The 26,149-nt window shown below is 47.6% G+C and overlaps 2 protein-coding genes across 6 annotated transcripts; both read left to right on the forward strand.

The window, feature by feature from the left end:
• Nucleotides 1-10,122: 10,122 nt before the first annotated feature.
• LOC136467046 (uncharacterized) lies at nt 10,123-18,266 on the forward strand. Of its 5 annotated transcripts, none has more exons than XM_066465597.1 (5): nt 10,123-10,351; nt 10,465-10,577; nt 11,227-16,239; nt 16,314-16,447; nt 18,217-18,266. In XM_066465597.1, the coding sequence occupies exon 3, from the start codon at nt 11,299-11,301 to the stop codon at nt 14,305-14,307; it is 3,009 nt and encodes a 1,002-aa protein (XP_066321694.1). In that variant the 5' UTR covers nt 10,123-10,351; nt 10,465-10,577; nt 11,227-11,298; the 3' UTR covers nt 14,308-16,239; nt 16,314-16,447; nt 18,217-18,266. The 5 variants fall into 5 exon arrangements, with proteins under 5 accessions (XP_066321694.1, XP_066321695.1, XP_066321696.1 ...); XM_066465598.1 differs by lacking the exon at nt 18,217-18,266 and having other exon boundaries at nt 11,227-15,540; nt 16,097-16,239; nt 16,314-16,754; XM_066465599.1 differs by lacking the exon at nt 18,217-18,266 and having other exon boundaries at nt 10,465-10,581; nt 16,314-16,755.
• Nucleotides 18,267-19,197: 931 nt separating this feature from the next.
• On the forward strand, nt 19,198-21,583 carry LOC136465593 (calcineurin B-like protein 6). The gene is made up of 8 exons (XM_066464266.1): nt 19,198-19,252; nt 19,287-19,369; nt 19,733-19,792; nt 20,184-20,292; nt 20,627-20,679; nt 20,768-20,848; nt 20,969-21,081; nt 21,406-21,583. The coding sequence occupies exons 1-8, from the start codon at nt 19,198-19,200 to the stop codon at nt 21,581-21,583; spliced, it is 732 nt and encodes a 243-aa protein (XP_066320363.1).
• The last annotated feature ends 4,566 nt before the right edge of the window (nt 21,584-26,149 follow it).

The raw sequence follows: 26,149 nt of genomic DNA on the forward strand, positions 1-26,149 counted from the left end.
GGCACCCCCTTCTGTGCGTTGTTCAGGGACTTCGGTAGTTTGCATCACCGGGACATCCGCCGTTGCCCGACCATAACTTTCCCATGATCGATGCTTGGGAGCGTCAGCATCCACCGGTGCCTCCGTCGTGCTCGGTGGAAGCGCTGACTGGTCCTCGTCATCGTCCGACCACTCCAGCACAGCCGTTCGTCGTGGCCGAACTGCTCGGTCCTCTCCAAGAGAGATGCCGCCTGGTTTGTGTGCATGAGAGCTAGCGGGTTTTCTCCTTTTTTGGACCGGCTCGTCTACTGCCGGTCTTTTCCCGCGGACCTTCTCTGACACTGGGGATGGACTATCCAACGAGGAGCTCGGCTCATCCTCTTCGGGCTGCAGTGGCCACCGAGGATCTACTCCTTTCGGCCAATCGGCTCTCGGCACGTCTGAAAAGTATATTGCCCTATCTTGCGAATGGATCTTTTCATAAGTAAGTCAGTCCTATGCTCAGCAATTAATGCCTGATAGACGTGAAGCGAAATGGTTACCTGAGGAGGTGGATTGGTGCAGTTGAAAGCCTTCATTCCTTTTGGCCAGCTGAATGAGACATTCGAAGTAAATAGATCCATGGCACGGTCTATCACTTCCTTCTTCGTCAGACGGTCTGTGTTTTCCCGGGTACTGTCATTGTCACCTTTATAGTCAAATGCCGGGTGGGCCCTCTCTTCGTAGGGCTGAAGGCGCCACACTATAAAGCTAGCCGCCACCAGTTCACCCCGAAGCTCAACGCCCTTAATCAAGTCCAGCAGTTCCATTACCTGCTCCATCTCAGCATTGTTGGGTCTCTCCGACCAGTTAATATGATTAACCGGGATGTGGTGGACGTCACATCGAATCATTGGGTGACTTTGTTTGATATAGAACCATCTGGCATTCCAACCTTTGAGGGAGGTATTTAGTGGAACGCTGATATATTCGCTGGTCATCCCATCCCTGAGTTGTAGGTAAACGCCGCCGACCACCTTGGAACCGCTACCCCCCTTCTTCTTCAGACAGAACAGGTGCCTGAAGAGGTTGAAGTGCGGAAGAACACCGAGAAACGCCTCGCAGAAATGGATAAAGATAGAAACATGCAGAATGGTGTTGGGGTGCAGATTACAGAGGCTAATCGCCCAAAACTCCATAAGATCCCTCAGAAAGGGGTGGACAGGAAACCCTAATCCTCGCCAGAAATAATCCTCAAATACTACAGCCTCATCAGTATGTGGTGTCGGGAAGGGCTCACCACTAGCTGGCCGCCATCCAGCAGTGAGACGGTCTGGGAGAACGCCCACCGCCACCATCTTATCGAGATCCGCCGCCAACGTCTTCGACGGCACCCACTCCTCGTCGCGGCTGGCTCCGGTGGCCACTTTCTTCGGCTTTGCGGCTCCTTTTTTCGATGCCATTTCCTATGGATTGGTCCTAGGGTTGGAGGCGAATGCTCGTGATTGGTGCGGAATGTGAAGCACAGGGATTGCGAAGGCAGGAAGCAGGGTGGCTTGATAGAGGTAGGAGGCGATGTGTGTGGCGGCGCGGTTATAAAGCACTTTCCCCACTCTCCCTTGACTCTGAGGGTTTTTGGGAAACCGTTCCCGCGATCAGCGCTACTTCGACTCCTCCAAAATGGTTTAATGGGCCACAACTTGGGCTATCGCGTCACAGTAGCCCACGCCGCTCATTTATCGCCGCCACTTATTCTCCGAATTCTCTGCATTTTAATGAGGCTTAGTAGCTGATACTGTACAGCCATTACTCCGAATTTCTCGCCGCGGTTTGATTTATCCGATATCTACGCCAGAAACACGGGGACTGGCTACCTGCTTGGACGGTTTACTAATTTTTGAGCCTGGCACCACATGACTACGTCACCTACTGTCAGGCTCGGGGACTAAGTGGGCACACTTCACCTTGCGGTGAATGTGTTTGTTTTTTGTCTCGAGGCTACGCTCGGGGACTGGCTGCCTGCTCAGACGGTTTGCTAATTTCTGAGCCTGGCACCACATGACTACGTCACCTACTATCAGGCTCGGGGACTAAGTGGGCACACTTCACCTTGCGGTGAATGTATTTATTTTTCTGAAAGACTCTGAGCCTCTAAAAGATAAAACTAGGTATCTTTACCTTCGTTTTCGGATTCTAAGTGGGCACACTTCCCTTTACCATGCAGGAATTTTTAATTTTGGACTTGAGCTCCTTACACCCTTATGACAAGCCGTGCTCAGAACACACTGCTCGGCGATGTTGTACGCTGCTCGGCAGCTGCTCACAACTGCTCGGCGACTCCTTATGGTGGTCGAACCACGATTTGGACAGCTCAGTTTTGGTTCGCACCTGCTCGGAAAGTCTCAAGATGGCATTGCACAATGGGTACAAGGCGCTTGGGGACTAGCTGTGGGGGGTATGACCCTGGATACCCATGGCAGGTCACATGGGCTATGCCTCCAGGGGTGGCCCAGCCCGCAAGAAGGAGCCTTACGGGGCACGATTCTGCTCGGCGACCCCCGCAAGGCACGGAGAGGATATCCTGAAGATGTTACGAGATCTGATAGGATATGTACGATCCCATGTTTCTTGTAATCTGTTATTACTTTCTGGTTATCTCTTAGATCTAACCGACTTGTAACCTTGCCCCCCAGACTATATAAGGCGGGCAGGGACCCCTACGAATTCACGGCAAATTATACGATAGCTAATACAAACCAATAGACCATAGGAGTAAGGTATTACGTCATACTGACGGCCTGAACCTGTATAACTCGTGTGTCTCTGTTGCCTTCTTGTTCTTGATCACACGCTCCTCTGCCGATCAATCTACCATCGCGGGATACCCCTCGGTGGACTGCCAACGATATTCTGTCGACAGGGACCCCCTCAAAATATACATAATATCATACGATAGCCAACACAAACCAACAGACCACAGGAGTAGGGTATTACATCATGTAGATGGCCCGAACCTGTCTAACTCTTACGTCTCTGTTGCCTTCTTGTTCTTAATTATGCGCACCTCTGTCGATCAATCTACCTTCATGGGATACCCCTTGGAGGACTGTCGACGATATTATGTCGATAGTTGGCGCGTCAGGTAGGGGTGTGCATGTGTGCATGTTGTTTCCATGATGAACAAGATGGTACACTTTTCAGGCTCTTTGTCCTCTCCAAAGCCTGGCTAGATCTTTACAGTCAGATCGATCTCCTATGTCATCAATGCTGACGGAGATGGAGAGATCATCAAGCCGGTGCAGATCGATTCTATGCCAACAACACCAACGCCTGCAATAGTAGATCCGATCTCAGAACCGCTTCTGAGGTCATTTTCACCACCAACTCGTCGCCTGCTGCCCCGCTACTCGAGGAAGCAGGTCAACAACGACGATCTGATCGTATCTATCGATCAGGTCGGCTAGAAGCTCGCCGATTGCCTCTCCCTCACGGAATCGGCTCTGACCACTCTGGTTCAGCGCCGACCACCTTTCGGTTCTGATCTATCGGAAGCCGATCGGCAAACTCCAGGGGATATGGCCGCCATCCATTAGGATGCCTTAAGGGACAAATTCACCGACCAGATTGGAGATATCTATCCTCTCATTGACTCGATCACTATCTAGCTCTCGTCGACTGTCAACATGCTATAAATCAGCCAATATCCCGAAGAATCCCTCCACATGATTTTGGAGGAAAATCTAGACTCTAAGCCCCAGGGCTCTACAGAGATTATTGCCGAAACCGCCGCCGCCAACCTCCTTTTCCACCCTTCCGTGGGGGTGGGATTTTTAATGTCAGCATCAGAAGCCCTCCGCGGGATGGAGAAACCGATGAGGACCGCACAGCTCGCGTCAACAGAAATGCCAACCGTGCGCAGCGCCGAGCGAATGAGGCTACCATTGTGCTAGCCGATGCTGCTCGCAACGGAGAACAACTTGACTCGCAAGGCAGGCCACGCCCACTCCGCCGCAACCTCGATGATGAATTCGTCCGTGTTGACGGCCACGATGTCTACAAGACCCCAAGCGCCAACTTGGTCGTGGCCGCTAACGAGCTTGCTCGGCTCGAACAAACGCCAGAGGTCGCCGCAGTGCTTAAAGTTGCACACTGCCAGGTCAACGAGATCCGCTAGGATCAAGGACCTTCCATCTGGACAAGCTCGAATCATCGATCCGACGCGCCAAGATCCAATCGCCGCCCCAGCAGAAGCCGTTTTGCCAACCAACATCATGATGATAGACAACCCCTCTAGGGGAGCTAGGGGGAACCATATCAACAACCCTCGCCAACTTGATGGTATTTTGCAAACACCAAAGGGATCTGTCGAATGAAGAAATCATTTCAGCAACAACTCTGACCATGAACTACTCACCTTCCAGATCCTTGGCCAGTTTCTCCGCTCGCCCAGACACTTTTTCCTTCTCCTCTTGGAGTTGATCGATGACTTGACGCAACTAACCGAGCTCCGCATCTTGCTCTACAAAACATAGTAAACAATGGCTACATTATGGTCGGTCGACAATGCGGAACAAGCTCACCGATTAGGGATACCCTTTTTCTGCTTGGAGATGCCTTTCAGCTACTCGGACGTGTCCCTCAGCTGTACGGAGACGGTTCTTAACTGATCGTATAGGGTCCCCTTTTGGTACTCTAGGTCCTTGGTCTTTGATTCAGCAAGATCCCTTTCGCGTTGGGCCCTCTGGACGTTCTTCTCCATCAGTTTCATTGCCTCCCTTAGTTTCTCGTTCTCCTTAGCAAGGGGCTCCATCCTTTTGATCAACTGCTATCGTTGTACAGCAGTCCACGCTATGCCCTGCAAAGCACCAAGATTATAAAAGACCTTAGTCTCCAACGCCAAAGACAGACACCGTTGACGCAACACTAACCTCTATTTGCTTCATATCTGTGCAAAGGGTGGACCGTAGCCTCTTCACCTCCCTGGTGGTGTCCTCCTCTTCTACAACCACACTTTCGTCCCCTCGCTTGCAGAAGATGCGGACGGTCTAAGGTCGTGATCCTCCATGCTCGGTCTCCTTGACCCTGTCCTCTTCCTCCACAGCCGGTGGCATTCCCTAGGGGCTTGGTGGCCGCACAGAGCGACTGACCACGCCCTATGGCATCTCAGGGTGCGCCGCATGCTCCTCCAACGCTGTCGGCCCTACGCCCCTAATTCCGGCGTAGCTCCAGCAACTCCCACTTCCACCTTTGAAGACTCAGCGGCTCTCGCTGTTGCTCCTGGCATCTCTGTCAAATCGCCCATCATTATCGACAACCGCCCTCCACCTCCAACTCCATCATCAGTGGTGGTCGAATCCTCCGCAAACTGATGAGCACCTAGGGACTCTGGGACGAAGTCTGTCCGCAATGTATCCGTGCTGGGACTAGCCCCTAGCTGCTTGCCAGTCTGGCCTGAAGGATTCAGATCCTCCGCATGCCCCGTTCTGCATCAGATTAGCCCATCGATCACCGCCACTATAAAGATTGGACAGCCACCGATCCCAAAGCAAAGATACCTACATGTCAGCTTCCCAATGAATGGTTCTGAATCGGCGCTACCTCCCCGAGCTCCTAGGCCCTGCTCTGGGGTTGACCTGTGTGTCCTGGGCTGGTGGTCTTGTGGCCCCTGTCGTCGGCGTCTTCTCTACCGGCTGCTTCTCGGGGACTCGACGCTGGGCGTCTGCTCCTCCCTTCGATCGTACCTCCACATGCATTCTGCGTGATGATGTTTTGGTGCTCGGAGGGGAAGCTACTGGAGCTTCATCATCGTCCGACCACTCGGATATCACCGCACTCTGCGCCCAAGCGGTCTGACCGCCACCAAATGAGATGTCGGCCGGCTTGCGGGGAGCTACATCCGCCGTTCTTCTTTTCTTTCGGGCCAGCTCATTTTTCATCGACCTTTTCCCTAAACTTTCTCCGATACTAGGGGGACTCCGCTTTTGACTAGCACCTTCGCCTCCGTATTCGGAAGAGGTGCTGACGGCACCTTTCTCTGGCTGAGTGGTTGGTCTGGCATCTACTGCCTCTGGCCATTCGCTCCTCGGCATGCCCGAGAAGTATGTCGCCCGTTCCTGCCAATTGATTTTTCCACAAGCGAATTATTCCACTACTCAGCGTTGGCACGAGATAAAAAGCACCAGGAACAACAGTCGAGATTTTTACCTAAGGAGGTGAGTTCATGCAATTGAAGGGTTTTGGCTACCCCCGCATGGTGTATGACACGTTTGGAGTGAATAGTTTAGTGGCCCGGTGTAGCACAGCCTCCTTCGTCAGGTTCTTCGTCCTCTCCTGGGTGTCGTCAGTATCTCCTTTAAAGTCAAAGCCCGCATGAGCCGTCTCCTTGCAGGGCTGGACGCGGCGCAGTATGAAGTTTACTGCCACCACCACTCCACTCATCTTCATGCCCCTCATTTGCTCGAGGAGCTCCTTCACCTGTTCCATATCGGCACTGGTCGTTTTCTCCGACTAGCTCCTTTGATTCTCCGGAATCTGGTCAATATCACATCGGACGGTAGAATTAGTTTGCTTCATATAGAACCACCTGGCATTCCACCCATTCAGCGAGGTATTTAGTGGCATAGGAATATATTCGCTCGCCATCCCATCGTGGAGCTGTAGATACACACCGCCGACAACTTTGGAACTGCCCTCTCCTTTCTTCTTGAGCAAGAAAAAGTGTCGAAAGAGATTGAAATGGGGAAGAATGCCAAGATAAACCTCGAAGAAGTGGATAAACACATAAATATGCAAAATAGTGTTTGGATGAAGATTACATAAGCTCACTCCCCAATACTCCAATAGATCTCGCAAGAAAGGGTGTACCGAAAGCCCTAATCCACACCAGAAGTAATCTTTGAATACAACGAGTTCGTCGGTGTGTGGCATCAGATAGGGCTCATCGTTGCCCGAATGCCATCCGGCGGTGACACGATCAGGAAGAACGCCCGCCTCCACCATCTCGTTGAGCTCCATTTCCCCCATGAGTGATGGTACCCATTCCTTGTCACGGCTCACCCTGGTAACCGCCTTCTTCACGTTACCACCTCCCCTCTTCGGTGCCATTCCCTCAAATCTGGATCGGAACTGGTCCCTTTACGCAAGCTTTTTAGCCCTAGTGATGGAGCGCGTGTGAATGCGAATGGGGGAGCGCGAGGGCAAGGAGGAAGACCAAGTGACGAAGTGGCAAAGGTGGGAAATCGCACCATGCTAATTTGCGCCCTTCTGAATTACCCAAAGCGGCATGCTGGGCCGTTATCTGGGCTTCCGCGCAATTATGGCCCATATCGCCCATTTTTTGACGTAACTCGATATTGCACACCGAATATTCACCGACGTCTCCACAATACCATCAAGGCTCAATAATTTCTACTATACAGTCATTACTCTGGTTTTTTCTCCATGATTTGAGTAATCGACACTTCTTGATTTATTCGAGATTTTCACTTATGGCTCGGGGACTACGTCATCATTATGATTCGGTTTCTCACCATACTGGGGACTTTTTTCTGGTTACTATTGTTTCTAACCCCCGGCACCACGTGACCACGTCACCTACTGTCAGGCTCAAAGACTAAGTGGGCACACTTCACCTTGCGGTGAATATGCACTTTTCATTTTAGGGCTCAACCTATGGACTGGTTGCCTGTTCGGCTGGTTTTCTGTCTTTCTTCTACTTTCTGGACCTTGGCACCACGCGACCACGTCACCTACTGTTAGGCTCAGAAACTAAGTGGGCACACTTCACCTTGCGGTGAGTGTGTTTTCTTTAACCTGTTCATTAGAAGACTCCGTGCCTCCTGAAGTTGAAGAAGATTATCTTCCTTTCTCATGGTTAGACTCTAAGTGGGCACACTTGGTTCACAACGAGGGAATTTTCGATTTTGAACTTGAGCTCCTTACATCCTTCTGGCAAGCCTTACTTGGGTAAGCCCGGGCTCGGCCGGACAGTTAAGCTGGTCGGTTATAGTCCACAACTGCTCGACGACTCATTAGGGTGGTCGGACTATGTGTCTGACTGCTCGGCTTTGTTTACACCTGCTCGGATAAGCTCAAGACGGCGTTGCATAGCGGATACAAGGCACTTGGGGACTAGCTGTGGGGGGTATGACATGGGCTACTCCGCCAGGGGTGGTCTAGCCTACAAGATGAAGATTTACGGTGCACGGTACTGTTCGGCGTGTACCGCAAGACATCAAGGACGATATCCTGAAGATGCTACGAGATCTGTTAGGATATGCTCGATCCCATGATTCCTGTAATATGTTATTACTTACTGGTTATCTTCTAGATCTAACCGACTTGTAACCCTACCCCAGCTATATAAGGCGGGTAAGGGACCCCCTAAAAAACACACGCAATATCATACGATAGTCAATACAAACTAACGGACCACAGGAGTATGGTATTACGTCGTGCAGCCGGCCCTAACCTGTCTAATTCTTGTGTCTCTGTTGCCTTCTTATTCTTATTATGTGCACCTCTGTCGATCAATCTACCTTCGTGGGATACCCTAGGAGGACTGCCGACGATATTCTGTCGACACCTAGTGCCGTGGTGTAGCAAGCGAAAATGTTTTGAAAACACTTTAAGAAATCATAAGTCAAGTGCTTAGATATTTAACAAAACATTTGGGAGTTGGCACACTTGCGAAGTGGGAGATAAGAGTTGTTGGCAGTGTTGTTTTGCACTTCCAGAGCTGTTCGGTGTGGCACTGGAGCTCTTGATCAGTGCCCTGACTTGAGAGAAATTTCAGCCTAGCACATTGCCTTCCGCTGGGCACAAGAGTGGTGGCACCGGTGGGATCCAGTGCTGGCTTGACAGAGCGCGAGGAAATTCAAAGCCCCCACGAGATCGGATCTTGAGTTACACCTTTACACCATAGAGGTCTTTTTTTGATAACACACCAGAGAGGGTTGTAACAGGGAGTTTGAGTGCTAACACGCACCGATGCTGTCCGGTGCACCACTAGACAAGTCCCCGGACTTGATTTCAGTGAAGGTGTTTTCGGGGACTCGCTGGCCGTGCTCATTGGAGCCGTCCAATGCGGTACCGGACTACCGGAGCTGTCACCGGAGTTGCAATAGTTCAATGGATAATTTTTTAGTTGCTGGAAAATACCTATTGGAGAGCACTCCGATGCGCATCCGGTACTCCACCGAAGTTGTTCGCTGGTCATGTAGAAGCTGACTCAGGAGGGTAATTGTTTGATTATCGAGTGGGCCTATAAATAGATGGGGTGGTCGGTCTTGGTCACTCTCTTGGTACCCCTAACACTGATATACACTCTTTGAGAGCTAAGCAGCATACTCTACTCATCTGCATAACTTTGGCTCACATTTTGGTGAAATTAGAGATGCTCTAGTCCATTTGCATTATCGATTTGCATCTCGTGGCACTAATTGAGCGTGGAGATTCTTGTTACTTTTAACGATTGTCGTCGCTTAACTGGCTTTGAGCTCATGGGATCATTGAGGGGATTGTTGAATGATGAAGTACAAAGGAAAAAAAAGTTAAAGAAAAAAAGGAAACGTTAGTTTCTTTCACAGAGACGGAGGATCATGGTCTTTTTGGACCTTAGATTTTGTTGGGTGGGATTCGTGCTCGCTGGGCGATCCTACTCTCTCGCAGCCTGTTTGTTTGGCTATGGCTTGTCGTAAACGATCGTAAATTTTTAGTCGGAACAGTATTTTTTTCTCATACAAACCAGCCAACAGTACTTTTTCATGAACCAACAACGATACGAACCAGCCAACCAAACATGCTGTCAGACGGGCGACTTGATTCACATTTGACACGACGTACTAGGGCCTGCGCCGCTACTGCCACTCCATCCGCAGCCGGCCTGCCGCTCCCGGCTCGGCAGCCGTCTGGGTTGGTAGCTGGCACGGTGGCACCTGGCAGCAGCAGGCCAGCCGCTTCGATTAATCAATCGCTCACACACGACACGACACGACACGACACGACACATGGGAACCCAGGCGAGAAGCAGCAGCGAACGCGGCAGTGGGCACGCTGGCACTGGCTCGCCACGGCACGGCACGGACCACGCTAATCTACCCCCGCCGCCCTCGCTAAAATCACTGTAATTGCGGGGCATCATCTCCCTAATGCCCCCACCACACCCGCTTTTTCGCTTCAGTCAGTTCACTCCCTCGCGTTCTCGTCGTCTCTCTCACCTTTTGTTCCGCCTTCCCCGCGCTCTCCCCCCCTCCCTCCATCCGCTGGATCCTCGCCCCGCCAGCCACAAAAGCGGCGGCGGCCCCCTCGCCTGCCTCCGTCCGTCCAGCCGAGATCCGCGCGAAGGTGGGCGGGCTTCGTGTCGCTGTTCATTCGTCCTCCTCGGTTTCGGCTGGTACGCTTCCCACCCAGATCCAAATCTCCTCTCCCCCTCCTCGCCTCGGCTTGCTTGTTTTGTTTGTTGTCTCCCCTGCTGATCCGAACCCATCGCCACGGCCATTTGCTAAGGTGCTTCCTTCTCTTCTTCGGTGAGGTCGACGGCGCAACTTCTGCCATCGCCGGCCTTCACCCCTCCGCGCGGCGCGGCCGCGCACCAAGCCCCCCCGCCGCTCCTGCCCCAGGTTCGTCCTTCCTATTCGGTGCTGGTTGTGTACCCTCGGCAGTCGGCACCATCATGGCTCAATCACCTACTCCTGTCCCGGTGTTATCGGTCCGTAACACCGAATGATGCCGCTGTTATCATGCTCTCTCGCATCACACATTTTTTTAATTAATGACATCGCATCACATATTCATTGCCGACGCAGTGGAGCGCACAGCTCATAGCAAACATAGCAGCAGCCTTTTTGCACTCCCCCCTCCCCCTCCTCTATTTGTTGGACTGTTTTTTTTTGTCTCCGAGTACTCGGTGGGCTATTACTGCTGATTCACCCATGATTGCCTGCTTTTTCTGGATCGCCGATTTAATATGCCGCTAAGCATACAGCCTGTTGAATCTCACTTACTCCTGTTTGGGTCAGTAGTCATGAGGTACTAGTGCCTTGTCTTTTGGCCTGAAAAATAATGTCCTTTTTGCTGCTCGTACTTGTTTGTCTGTTTCTTCACCGCAGAGATCACTCAAATGCTTTGCGTCTCTGTTGTATTGTACTTGTACCGCCTACACATCATGTTCATCAACAGCATTTTTCTCTCAGAAGGCTGCCTTCGATGTGTATCATTTTACTATTACGTTCAGGTCACTGAGGGGAATCATGTGTTCAACTTCTGCAGATAACCATTGCCACAGGGATGAGTTGAACTCCAAACCACTCTGAGGGGGTGGGCAGAGCTGAAAATGGTTTTATGAAGCTTCAACATGAAACCTCCGATGCCGAGGCGCTGGTCTCGGCAGCATCAAGGAACCTCTCGTCCTCTTCATCGGCATTTGTTTCAGCAAATCAGTCCCCTTTCTTCACGCCACGGTCACTGTCTGCCCGTGTCCCAGAGCACACTGATCCTGAGAACAAGTGCTCCTCCAATGGCATTGCGCTGAAAATAAGTGATATACTCTCTGGTGATTCCTTCACACCACAGGAGCAGTTACCATCAGCTACCGTCGGGGTCTTGCCGTCAGATGTGTCTCCTCCTATTAGCCTCTGCACTTCAAGCAACTTTGGCACTCCAGCGATTGTCTACAACATTCCCAGCTTTGTTTCTACTTTCAATGGCCCATGCCAAGGTAGTTCATCAGCGACCAGCAATGGTGGTCGTTCTGCTCCAAAGGAAAAGCACATGAGGCTAGGGGGAATATATCGTAAATCATCATCATCCCAACCGACAACATCAGCTGCCTCTGTCAGTAGGATTCGCAGTTACGATGTGTACATTGGATTTCATGGCCGCAAGGCTTCACTGCTGAGGTTCACAAACTGGCTCCGTGCAGAACTAGAGATCCATGGAATCAGCTGCTTTGTTTCTGACAGGTCTAGATGCCGAAATTCTCGCAGCCACGATGCTGTCGAGAGGATGATGAATGCTTCCACCTATGGAGTTGTTATCCTCACGAAGAAGTCATTTGGCAACCCTTATACCATCGAGGAGCTCAGGAACTTCTTTGGCAAGAAAAATCTTATCCCTATATTTTTCGAATTGGATGCAGCTGATTGCCTTGCCAGGGATATCATCGAGAAGCGAGGAGAATTGTGGGAGAAACATGGCGGTGAGCTGTGGATGTTGTATGGTGGGATGGAACATGAGTGGATGGAAGCAGTTGATGCTCTTTCTCGGGTGGTAGATGTGCAATTAGAAGCGAATGATGGCAACTGGAGAGATTGCATGCTGCAAACAATCATTCTTTTGGCCACAAAATTAGACAGGCGAAGCGTGGTTGATAGGGTGAACAGGTGGAAAGGGAGGATGGAGAAGGAGGAATTCCCTTTCCCTCGTAACGATGATTTTGTCGGCAGGAAAAAAGAGCTCTCGGAATTGGAACTCATTTTGTTTGGTGATGTCACGGGAGATGGAGAAAGAGAATATTTTGAGCTCAAGACAAAGCAGAGAAGAAAAGGCCTTGCAGTTAGGCGGTCTGCTAACAATCATGAGCACGTAAATACCGATGACAGCAAAGGTAAGGAGCCAGTTTTTTGGAAGGAGACTGAGAAAGATATTGAGATGCAGAGATTGGGTAGTCCATTGCGGCATGGGAATCCACTGAGAGTGAAGAATGGCGTAAGGTGTGGAAGGAAAAAAAGATCTAGGAAGATACTTTATGGTAAGGGTATTGCTTGCATATCAGGGGAGCCTGGAATTGGCAAGACAGACTTGGTTTTGGAGTATGCATATAGATTCTTCCAGAGATACAAGATGGTTCTGTGGGTCAGAGGGGAAAGCCGATATATTCGACAGAACTATTTGGCTCTGCGAACTTTTCTGGAAGTCGACTTAAGTGTAGATACTCACTTGCATGAAAAGGGAAGTGATCGATGCTTTGAAGAGCAAGAAGAGGAAGCCATTGCCAAAATTCGTCAAGAATTGATGCGTGACATACCATTCTTAGTCATAATTGATAATTTGGAGAGCGAGAAGGACTGGTGGGATAAGAGAGTCATAATGGACCTTTTGCCACACTTTGGTGGGGAGACTCACTTCATCATAACAACACGTCTTCCACGAGTGATGAACTTGGAACCAATGAAGCTTTCTTATCTATCTGGTGCTGAGGCAATGACTTTAATGAAGGGAGGTGTCAAGGACTATCCACTGGTGGAAACTGATGCACTCAAAATCATTGAGGAAAAGCTTGGAAGACTACCTCTTGGCCTAAGTATTGTTGGAGCTATACTCTCAGAGCTTCCAATCACTCCAACTAGGCTACTTGACACATTGAATCGTACACCGCTCATCAGGAATTCTTCATGGAATGACAGAGAAGTTCTCAGCTTGAAAAATCATGAAATCCTTGTCCGGCTGCTGGATGTGTGCTTATCAATATTTGACCATGCAGATGGTCCTAGGAGTCTGGCAACTCGGATGGTTCAAGTATGTGGTTGGTTTGCACCCTCTGCAGTTCCAATTCACATGTTGGTTCGGGCTGCACACAAAGTCCCAAAGAAGCACCGGAGGGGTCCAAGGTGGAGGAAGTGGTGGCGAACACTTACTTGTGGCCTTGCAACTTCTAGGATGAAGAGATCTGAAGCTGAAGCAGCTGCAATGTTAATAAGGTTTGGAATTGCCAGATGCAGTGCAAAGCCTGAACATGTACAGTTCCATGATCTGATCAGGCTATATGCTCGAAAGCGAGGAGGCACAAGAACGGCTCAGGCCGTGGTCCAATCAGTGTACCTCCAAGGCTCAATCAAACATTCCTCCGAGCACCTGTGGGCTTCCTGCTTCATGGTTTTTGGATTTGGTTCTGATCCTCTGTTGGTAGAACTGAGACCATCTGAACTAATGTTCTTTGTGAAACAGATTGTCATGCCACTTGCAATACACACATTTATAACATACTCCCACTGTAACGCAGCACTAGAGCTGCTTCGCCTGTGCACTGATGCATTAGAGAGAGCAGCTGAGTCCATGCTTGCTCATGCTGGAAAATGGAGAGAAACGTCATTCTCCTGCTTTAGGCAAGCTCATTCAGAAGCCCAGTACACTTATCTTTGGCAGGAGCTGGCTCTTCTGAAAGCTTCTGTACTGGAAACAAGGGCCAAGCTGATGCTCCGGGGTGGACAATATGACATTGGAGATGACCTGATAAGAAAGGCTATATTTATCCGCACTTCTATCTGTGGCGAGCACCATCCTGACACTGTTTCTGCTCGAGAAACCCTCAGTAAACTTACAAGGCTTCTTACAACTGTTCAGCTTAGTTGATTCATATAGTTTAGGAGCTCACAATATATTATTTTCAGTGTGCCTTTTCATGAACGCCGTACAAAATGCACCAGATCTTAAAATAACAAAGTAAATTTGTCTCAAGTATTCTTGACTACTTTTTGTTGCTTGATGGTTCTTTCTTTCTATCATTCTTGTTTCATCACTATGCTACATTGGAGTGAGCTACTGTATTCCAGTTTTATGGACTATACTTGCAACAGCACACTCAAAATAATAGTGAACTAATGTGTGTGGAAGTTTGCATCCCTCAATGCTAAGGTATCATAGTTTTTCTTGATGCTACAGTGATGTACATTATCACTTTAATGATCGTGTTCAGTCAAACTCATACATGGAATGTTTTCATTTGTTGTGTTGTTAGTTGAAGAGTTAGCCATTGCTTTTAGTTTTATAGTTGCATCAAGTGCAGCTAATGTTAACTTTAGAAGAACTTGCAGCCATGGATTTGCACCATGCTGTTATCAACTTCCACATTCCTTTGCAATGAACTTGCTGCATGTGGTACTTTTGATGCAAACATCAATAATGAAAGCAACTAATTTATCAGCAACTATCATGATTGCAACCTTCAGCTCAGGGATGTAAATTTTTGTTACTGATTTGCCAAGTTTTGGCTGATGGTTGGACTACTCTCTCTCTCTCTCTGACTGATCTTCACGTTTGAGTGTAACCTTCTGTTGGAGATTTGAGACAGATTTGTCAATTGGCCTGGCTCAAGGCAGAGATGATCTGAGGTCATTTCTGTATGTTTGAATACTGTGAATGGGCCATGATTAATAGGATATGTTTCTTTTTTGTGCAAGTCTGGACACATTTGTATCTTCATGCATTACTGTAATAGCTATGAGCCTATGACAGAATTAGCATTAAATATGAACCACACAATGTAAATAAGATATTGATCGATTATTATTACAGTTTATTTTATTTTATTGATCATATATTACATTGTTTGTCATAGGATGCACTGGCACTAATGTCTACTAGTTGCCCCTTGTGTACTCTTCATACTCCATATAGTTCTGTACTCATCTCAGTGCTGCAACTTTCTCTACATTAATTGTGTTGACTTTGTCATCAACCTTGTTCTGTCACTAATTTGTTGACTTTCTCCAACCATATGTTAGCGCACGTTTGTATATTCCAACTCCTAAGTCCTAACTGGCTCCAGTACTCCAGTGGGCAGTGGTTCTGCTTGAATATGGATCGGTATGAATGTGGAAATTGTGTATATTTGGTTCTATTGTGTAGCTGGGAGTGAGACTCTTGTTATATCTGGCAATTTTTTTTTGTAATTTTAACCATATAGGGATGCTGAAAGTGTTAATGTGGATTTGAATTTGTTCTTTAGAATTTTATAGACATTACTGAATTTGGGTCCAGATGCAGCATCAGGTTTGTTGCAGCCTCTTAATCTAAGTCAGAATGTACCTTCCTTTTCCTTTTTCTTTTACCATGCAAGATGAATGAAACAAGTTGTTGAGACGTAATTATATCGCCATATTAGCTTATCTGGCATACCTATGAGTTGCATGTATGGTTAATTTAGTAACCTATAATATATCAATAAATAGATTCAACAAAGTACCCATTCTAAATATTGTGAAGCTGGATTCATTTTAGTAATTTACTTGTATTTTTTTTTTATTTTACTAAGAAATGAAGTCGTTTCCAAATAATTTTTCAGAGAAATATTTTGTTTAGAAATAGGAATTTTATTCTGGTAGAGAAATATTGATATCAAAACACTTCTCTTCTGACCCAGATTGTCAAACTTTGCTGCCACAAATCTCGATGTAAGCATTCCTGGATCAAGGAATTTTTTTGTATACGCTTGACATTAGTGGATTATGCAGTATTACCAATTTGCCAGAGTTCTTGTGAGTTGTACTATTGGAATTTGGAAAGGTAAAACTCTAGAAGCTGCTTATTTGTCATCAATCTTATAATATGCATTTGATGTAATCTTGATTTTTTTGTAGTTGACATGCATTTTGCTCCAGCTGTCAAATGTGGGTTGCGAAGGGCGGGCCTGGTGCAAGCGGTAGAGTCTTACCGCCTGTGACCGGAAGGTCCCGGGTTTGAGTCGTGGTCTCCTCACATTGCACAGGCGAGGGTAAGGCTTGCCACTGACACCCTTCCCCAGACGCACAGAGCAGGAGCTCTCTGCACTGGGTACGCCCTTTTTTGTCAAATGTGGGTTGCAGCTGTGTAATATTACTTGTATATTCACTAGCCGTATTGTATAGATGTTATAGCTGTGGTGGCTCTGGGAAAACTAGATTAGTGTCTTTTGTCATGTTATAGAGGCCCAAGATGGCATGATGGCTGTTAGAGCAGTAACTTTATATGTATCATTTCTGACATTTACACTCTGCAATCATCGAGGTGAGCACAATTCTGTGGAGCAATTGCTGGTGACTCTCCTTATACATAACTAGTAGACAATAAAATGATGTACGTCAATTCTCTTATTGCTTTTTTGCTAACTCTACAAAATCATCTCATGTACGTTGCACCATCCAGCTTATGTCATACCTAATATAAGATAGGGAGCATGTGTCATAGAACTTTTAGCCAAAAACTTGAAGATAGCTGGGCAATGAAGCAAATTGTTTAACTTAGTTCTCCCGTGCAAAAATAGAAGCAACCTAATGTCAACTATAAGTTTGTTTTATCTAGATCATGCTACAACCAGAGTGATGGCTATGCTAATGATTTTCTTTTGTATTTCAATGTACACCCTTTCTTTCGTTAAGTTTCTTAAGTGGGCCTTAGATGTGGATCTTATATATTCCGAAATGGCTAGCTGGTTATGACGAAGGGTAGCTAATTAGCGATATGTTTAGGTGAAAATAATTGCTGGATCTTGCCTGTCTAATATGAGAGCCTTAACCTGTCTCTTTTGGGTGTTCTGGACTTCTGGTTAAAGGTACGTGCATTAATGATGATGGCAAGTTAGTGTGCCTGGTTATTGATAGGAAGTAACATACTCACAGGCCTAATAATTTGAAAGCAAGGGGTGTGTTGTATCAAACCTTTTTCCTAAGCTTCATACAGTGACATGCTGTTCAGAGTGTTGAGAGAGAGAGAGAGGGGGGGGGGGGGGGGGGGGGGGGGGCAAGAAAAGCGGTATTTGTGGGCTTCCAAAGCCATCATATTGGTTATAATAAATGTAGTTTGCAATAAAGAGATTTTTTGGGAAGATTTTTTTTTTTTTGGGGGGGGGGGGGGGGGGGGGACAGCTGTCCAGTTCTGTGATATCTATATTGTGTTTAATTGAAAAAGGTGCCACTGTAGCAGATGTTTTAGGTCATGGTTAAATTATATACACACTGTTTATCAGAGGTATTTATTAAATAGTAGTTTTGAATTAATAGAGGCTGTTAATTCTGTTACTTCCATAATTTTGAAATAAAGGAATCATACTCTGGGTTGTATTCCTCTCGATTTTGTTATCCTATTATATATTGTAGAGGCGTTTAACCGATAATATCTCTATGCCTGCTATTTGGAAGATTCATGTTCTTTGCTAGAGTTGTCACACATTTATGGTTTTGTGACATCACAAGCTTATGACGAAAGCAGGGCTTGCTAAAAGTAATTCAACTGACCAATGTAGTTTCTGCAACGAACGGTGGTCAAACTTGCACTTATTTTCTTGTGTTTTGGTATTGCTAAAATTGTGTAAATTGGCGACTGGCCAGATTTGGCATCATTAGCAATAAGAAACACAGACAAGCATACTTGCTGCTGTGCTGTGTTCTGTGCCCTGGGGCCTATGTTGATGTCGTAGCCATCTGGTTTATCAGAACACCATTGGAAATGCACATCATGGAGATATTATAACAGAAAACAAAGTTCTGCATCTTTGATGACTTGCAGGTCAATACACGAGGAATCTATGCTGCAGACGATGGAGCAGAAGACCCAATGTTGTTTTTCATGTAGTGCCTCTTCTAGATTTGATTGCTGTCTCCACATTTCTTCGCCAAAAGGCTTGAATTCTTCCTCCCATGATGGGTTAAGTTCAACTGGAAATGAAGAAGTATACCTCGTGATGGGTTGACCTGCCTGTCGACAGACAAGCTCACTGGAGAGATCTTTCCTTTCGATTGCCGTTGGAGAAAATAAGACTCCATTGGTGCGGATGGGAAGCAAGTGTGAAGCTCGCCAGAGTTTTTGGGTTCCTGTCTTCGTGTACCGAAAGGACAAAGCTGGACGATAGGAGCAATACAAGCCTCGCTTGGATTTGAAGAAGAGTCGGTACAAAGCAGAGTGGCACTCCAGCTTGATTGATGATACCTGAAGTCTGCGGCGGCATCCAGGATTGAGATCCTCGTCGTGCGTTCCATGTCGATTTCATTTCATGATACTCTGCGCATTCGACATAGTAGAATCCTGCCACACCCGCGGCGCTATATGTATGTATATTTTCCTGCGTCACAGTTCGGTTACGATTCGAAGGGCAGGCCGGGTGCAGGTCGCACAGGTTTTAAGCAGTCTCTTCACAAATTTTGCGGAAGGAAGGCGGCTCGATTTTTCTCTTCCCCAGACCTTACTCATGGGAGCCACCACGCACCGGGTCTGCCCTTTTACAGTTCGGTTACGATTTACAACTCCGATCCCACGTACGTGAACCCGAGTTACTTTACGCCCGCCGCGCCGCCTTTAGGTCGATCGATCGGCATCGCACCGACGCCGGAGCTAGGTAGATGGCGGGGTTCTGGTCGTGGCTGGCCAAGGTGGTGTGCTGCAGCAGCAGGTCTGCCTCTGCCTCTGCCACCACGGACGGCCCCCGCGATCCCGAGCTCCTGTCCAACCAAACCATTCTGCTCTCCTATACCTTTTCTCGCTGCCATCTGCATGCAACTGCTCTCTTCCTTCCTGAGTCCTGAGTGGCTGAGTACTACAACTTTATGTACTGTAATATATACGTGCGTTGCGTGGTGTAGTTAGCGTCAACGAGATCGAAGCCCTCTACGTGCTGTTCAAGCGGATTGACCGCGCCGCCGTCGAGGATGACATGATCAGCAAGGTCAGCTATATATGCACGTACAGATCTATTTCAATATTCCATCATCGTATTCGTACCTCTCACTCTCAGGGGCGAAGCTAGCTAGAGGCCAATGGGTGCAAATGCATCACCTAAAATTTGTGAAAACAATGATTTTTTTTTTTCTAAAATTTAACCATATATGCACCACCTATAACACAAGTCTATGCGCCCACAAGATAAGTGCACCACACTCTAATTTGCTCTAGATTCGCCACAACACTCTCAGTTGTATGCATGCCTGCAGCTGCTCTGCTCTGCGTGCATTTCGTGTTTTCCCATCCGTTTTCAGGGCATGCATGCGGCGTCATGCATGTTCATGTTATCTCCATCCGTTTTTTGCAGGAAGAGTTCAACCGTAAAGTCTTCGGTGACAACAAACGATGCACAATTTTTGTTGACCGGGTACGTACGTGTTATGCTCACGCCATGCTGGGGAGCTTTTATATATCTCAACCTGTTTTTTTTTTCATGTCCTCAAATAATGGAGTGGATCAATATTAATTACTTCTTTTTATTAAGAAGAGGATAGGCACTTGGTATGCTAGTTTAGAGATACCAACATTGGAGATAACATTGCTGGTATCAATTGTCACCGGGTCAATTTATTTATTTAACCCCATTCATTTCAAAGAAAAATTGATTTATTTACTCCCCTAGCTAATACACCATGTTTAGAGGTAGAGAACCGAGCAATTGCATTAATTTGTCTATATTGTTTGGATAAATGAATTAACCAAAAATGCATGCCCACTGATTTGTTATATTGTCGATAACTTTGCACATGTGTTTTCAGGTGTTTGATTTGTTTGACACCAACGAAACCAAGGGACTCGAATTTGAGGAATTTGCTCAGGCTCTTTCGGTCTTCCATCCTGACACTCCTGTTGATGATAAGATTAACTGTAAGTCAATTATTTTCTAGCTGTCTTCATCCACAACCTATCTTTTCTAGATTGACCCGCCTCTTTATTATCTGTATAAGTTGAGCAACTGCAATATCCATGCTACAATATAATGCCATTACCTCATCGAATTCTTATCTTATATTAATTGAATTTGGCATTACTAGGCAACCTCCCTATTGTGCTCTTGTGAAGACTGATAAACCTACTCAACTTTGCATGTTGAGGGTTTTCCATATTTTTTCTGTACTGAGACTAGTTTAGCTTCTTTTACCATATACACGTACCTAAGATATTCAAATAAGAAGTGCTTACAAAAGTTTCCTTTCTGAAGTTGCTTTCAGACTTTATGATATAAAAAATCAAGGCTTCATCGAACGACAGGAGGTGAATACAATATTGCCCAATTACATAACTATCACTATATTATGCAACAAATAATGGTCAAATCTCATAGGCCTTTGTTTCGTTACAGCTGAAGCAAATGATGGAGGTAACACTTGCCGAATCAAATCTAAACCTTTCAAATGAGGTCATTGAAATCATCATTGACAAGGTATTAAATCTCTGTAATGCACAAATGCTACAAGCCAAAAAAAAAGCTGGTGTCCGTATGATTATGTGAAACCTTTTTAAGCTACTAATTACTAGTGCATAAATTAAACCACTTGGGCAGACGTTTGAAGAAGTAGATACAAAGAAAGATGGGAAGATTGATTTTGAGGAGTGGCAGAGTCTTGTGATGGCACATCCTTCTCTACTGAAGAATATGACACTCACATACCTCAAGTAAGGATGCTCATTAACTCTATATGTAAATACAAACTTGTTTGTTTCGCTGAAATTTGGCTTGTGCTGATGCTTATGTTGAAATGTTGTGAGAGAAAAACATTGTTCGTTCGCTGAAAAATACTGTTGAGATAGTGCGGACCAAAAATATTTGCTTGGCAACTGGTGCCTACAGTGGTCTGGTGCAACTTTTGGAATTTAGCATTCTTTTGGAAGTAGTATACTTTGATGGAAAAATTAACAGGTTGTGGGGGAGGGGGGACTTTTGGTTTCATGCAGAGGCTCGGCAACACTAACGTCTTTGATGCCATGTCCTTGTTGTAGGTATTGTGGTGTGGTCCTTTTCTCCAATGTTACCATTGACCAGGTTTCTGGCTTGGCGCTGTCAGCATTAGTGGATGTTGTTTTTCTTTCTAGAGGCATATTTACGACCTACGTGGAACCCACATGTCCTCCATGCTTGTTTTGCTATAGAGTGGTTCTTTGCTTGTGCTTTTTGTGATGGTTGTCTTGCTTCCACCTTCATCTTTTGGGTATTTTGTAGTTGGATTGTTTTTATTGTATTTTGGTTGTTGAAATTTGCTGCTTCTTTATTATTAACTAGAAGAATGCCCCGCGCGTTGCTGTGGAAATCGCTGGTAAAATTATACTACTTATATTTACTAATATGATTGAATAAATATCATAATACATGTTAGTGGATGATTTTTAGCATTATGATGTAGACAACTAAATATATGTTAGTAAATGATGTGGTTTGCTAATGTCAACAGCTTGAATAAAGACATAATGACATGTGTTAGTTGGATGTGTTAGTGGATGCTGATGTGGACACTTTGCATGGCAAGATAGTTGAATGTGCTAGGATGTTTTAGGGTGTGTTTGGTTGAGCTGTGGCTTTCGCAAAAGTAGTTGTGAGCTGTGGAAAAAACTGCTGTGAGTTGTGGGCTGTGAGAAAGCTGAAAGCCATTTGGTGAAACAACTGTGGCTTTTTGAAAACACTTACGAGCGGACCCATATGTCATTCACAGTCCACCCCACTGAACTCTCTTCCTCTCTCACTGACACGCGGACCCCACTCGTAATTATCTTCTTCTTCCTCGAGACGCACAGATCTTCCTCCTCCAGGCGCACTGGGTCGCGGGCTAGAGCAAGGAGGTGCTCTCCTCCATGGAGCGCGAGGTCGAGCGCCGCAACCGCGAGGCCGAGCTCCTTGCCCTCATGCACCTCCACCCCATCTCCACCCTTGACCCCTCCTTCCTCCTCTCACCGGAGCAGCACACCGCACTGAGGCAGGCAGCGCCACTGACCCCAGCGGCCGCACCTCACCCTTCCCCTCTCCCTTCCCCAACCACCAGAATAGGATGCCCGCGCCCTCCCCTTGCTCCTCCTACCTTCCCCTTGGTCCCTAGTAGCCTGAGGCCCCAGGCCGGAGGAGGATGGGCGCCGCCGCCGGAGGAGGAGGAGGGGCGCCGCCATCGGAGGAGGAGGGGCGCCGCCGTCGGAGTGAAAGCCGTGGCAGTGGGTAATTTCTTCCAACTTGTGAAAGCCAAAGCTCAAGAAAGCACCTCCTCCCCTACTATGAAAAATGAACTGCACAAAAGCAGCTTTCTCTGGAAGCCAAGGAGTATGGGTACCCCCTTTGGTTTGGCTTCTGGCTTTTTTTTGGAAGCCACAGCACCTAGAAAGCCAAACCAAACGGACCCTTAGTGGATGCTTGCGAACACAAGGTTGACAAGTACTCTTGTGTGTTCGTTTTGTGATGAGTGACTGTCAATGTGATCCACGAAGTAGGTTGAGTGGTGACTAACCCTACCATGGCGAAAGCTATGTGTGCGACATGTCTTTTGGCTTGTGTTGTGCAGGTGTGGAGCTCGGATGCGGTGGTCGACGGCGAGGTGAAGGTCAAGGAGGACGTGCCGTGCCGATAGACCGGGAGCGGTGAAGGACGGACGTGAGGCTTGGACCGAGGGACCCAGAGGCCGGGTGACTAGCCACGGTGGCTGACACTTGGGACATCGACAAGTGCAAGAAGACATGGAGTGACGGTGTTGATCGGGTCAAGATGGTGGACGCGTGAGTCGAGCGAGGCTCAGGAGGACTTGGTGGGCCGGCCGGTCGAGGACGGCGGTGACACGTGTCGGATGGCGAGGGACGCGTATGGAGTACGCTACTCGTGGACGGTTTGATGGTTTGGACCTCAAAACCATCGGATGGACGGTTTACAGGTTTGGGCCTCAAAACCCGGGCGGAGGTTCCGAGGAGGGACGGACGGCACGTGGCGGCATCAGGGAGTTCGCGTCGAGGCGAAGCTACCGATGAGAAGGCGCGGTGGCCGTCGGATCAAGATTACACCGGGTTGGACAACAACGCCCTTGGGCTTAGCGGTTCAACTCATTTGTATCTAGGGGCAAAACTGGAAATGTGTAATAGCCCTGTTAAATAGGATGAGGGAGCCCCCATCTCCCTCACCTCCTCCAGTTTTCATTTTCTCCTTTAGGGTTTCTTCCTCTAGTTTGCTTCCATGTATGAGAGAGGTCCACAACTCAAATTGTGACTTGGTTTTCAAGGAATCGGTGGCCGTAACCACCGTATGCCCTCCGGGATTCATGATTTAGTTGTGTTCTTGATGTGATTTTGGTGTTCTTCATGAGCTCCTTTTGTCCCTTCTTGTTTCCCCTCTCGTTTCTTCGTTTTGGGATGGTTTTGGTTCGTTCTTGTTGCCTTGGATCGATCAATGACATGAGTAGAAGCTTTCCACCGAAGGAAATCCACTAATTCCTCACGAGATCGTAGATCCGAGCAATTTAAGTTCTTGACCTATTTTTTGAGGGATTCTTCAATTCCTTCGATTCATGGAGTTAGAGTTTGTTTCGGGCCATGATCCTTTAGAGGTTGCCTTTCTACTCGCTTGTGAACCCTTGTGCAAAGTTTCAAGTCATTTGGAGTTGATTTGATCAAGTTATGGCTTGATTTGATTTTTCCCGAGAAACTGCTCGTTCATACCGGACGCGTCCGATATGATCTAGGACGTGTCCGATATTTCTCACTTTGGAGTTCTGAGCTGAAATTTGGTGGAGACCTTCCCTTGGTGTCTAAAGAGCTATGGTTAAAATTTCATGATTTTTGGACACCATTTGACGGGGTTTTGGATTTTTCTCTTTTGGTCAGCTTGCTGCTGAAAATACCGGACGTGTCCGAGATCATACCGGACGTGTCCGAAAATACCGGACGTGTCCGATATTTGCAGGAGCAATGCTGTTTTCTTTTGGGAGTTTGCTCGTTTGGGCTTCGATCTGTGTTCCGTTTGCTCTGTGGTGACCCGCTGTGTTCTGAGGGAGCATCCACCCTTCTCTAGGGTCGTGGTCATCAAGTCTTTCGTGTATGTTTTTTGGGGATTGATGTTGGGACAGTGGTCAAAGATTTCGAAAGAAATTTGAGGCTCCCATTCACCCCCCCTCTGGTCACCATTTTCGGTCCTTCAATTGGTATCAGAGCCGGTTAAGGATCATTCCACCTTAATCGGTCCGTGATCCACGAAGGCGACATGGAGCGTGGTTCCGGCAAACCACCGCACTTTGATGGGTCCAACTATCCTTATTGAAAGATCCGCATGTCTGCGCATCTCTAGGGGATTGATTGGCTCGTCTGGGAAATTTGCGAGGATGCTACTTATGTTGTGCTCCCTATTGCGGCCCGTACCACCCAGGATCACAAGGATCGGCACAACGCAAATAGCAAAGCTCGCAGTGTGCTTTTCTCGAGTCTTTCGCTTTCTGAGTTCGAGCGTGTCTCTGATTGTACTATAGCTCGAGAGATCTGGGTGAGGCTTCAGAGCTATCACGAGGGGACCGCACAGGTCAAGACCAGACTCTACGAGACGCACAAGCATGAGTACGAGAATTTCTCTCATCTTGATGGCGAGTCCATCGATGCCATGTTTTCCCGCTTTCAGACTATCGTCAACAAAATGAAAGCGAACAAGGCCAACCTACCTTATAGCGATCATAAGAGGGCGCTCAAGCTTCTCTATGCCCTTGATCGAAAGGTATGGGATGTGAAGGTGTCAGCGATCATCGAGTCGGCCAACTACGACACCCTCACCGTCGACGAGCTTTTCAGCAAGCTCAAGTCCACAGAGATCGACTACCAAACCTAAGCCAAGCTCAAGAATCCTTCTGCACCAACCATGGCTTTGGTCTCAGGTAGTGGTTCAAGTTCATTGACTAACCCTTCACAAGCTTCTTTCTCTTTGTCGTGCTTGATGTCAGTCACAGAGGAGCAGCTGGAGTCTCTTGGGGATGATGAGTTGGCACTCGTCATAAGTCGGTTCTCTCGGTTTCACAACAACCGTTTGAACCACCGACGCAGTGGTGGCCCGAAGGAGGGATGCTATGGATGTGGAGATCCGGACCACTTTGTCGCGCACTGCCCCAAGAAGAAGCCCTTCACCAACAAGTACGACTCCGGCAAGCGCAAGGATAAGCGCGACTACACCTCCGGCAAGCACAAGGCCAAGGGCGGCTTCGACAAGGAGGCGATCAAGAAGGCGTACCGCAGGAAGGCCAAAGCTCAAGAACGTGCCTTCCTCGCCTCCCTCAGCGACCTCGACGACGACTCCGACGATGATCACTCTTCTTCTCCCTCGACCGACGATGAGTCCGAGAAGAAGCGCGAGGACAAGCTCAACGATCTCTGCTTTGTTGCCGGTGCAAACCGTGGTGAGTTTTGCACTATGGTGGTTGACGGTGGAGCAAAGCTCAAAAAGGACGTCGACGTCGACGACGATGAAAATGAGGTACCGCCCACACTTGACTCACTTATGCTTGAGCTTGATACTATGAATGATACATTGATGAGTCAAGATAAGTTGCTTAAGCGTGCTGCCCGCGAGAGAAAAGAGTTTAAGGACCAGCTAGAGGTTGCTTTGAAGGAGTTGGAGCTTGCCAAGAGTGGTGTAGTGGTGTCAGAGGAGGAGGAGTGCGATGAGTGCGCTATACACATGTCTAACCTCTCTGACTTGCAATCCAAGTATGCTGTTTTGCTTGATGAATGTGATGAGCTGAAG

The sequence above is a fragment of the Miscanthus floridulus genome, chromosome 7 (genome assembly GCF_019320115.1).
Source record: "Miscanthus floridulus cultivar M001 chromosome 7, ASM1932011v1, whole genome shotgun sequence".
Lineage (NCBI taxonomy): Eukaryota > Viridiplantae > Streptophyta > Magnoliopsida > Poales > Poaceae > Miscanthus > Miscanthus floridulus.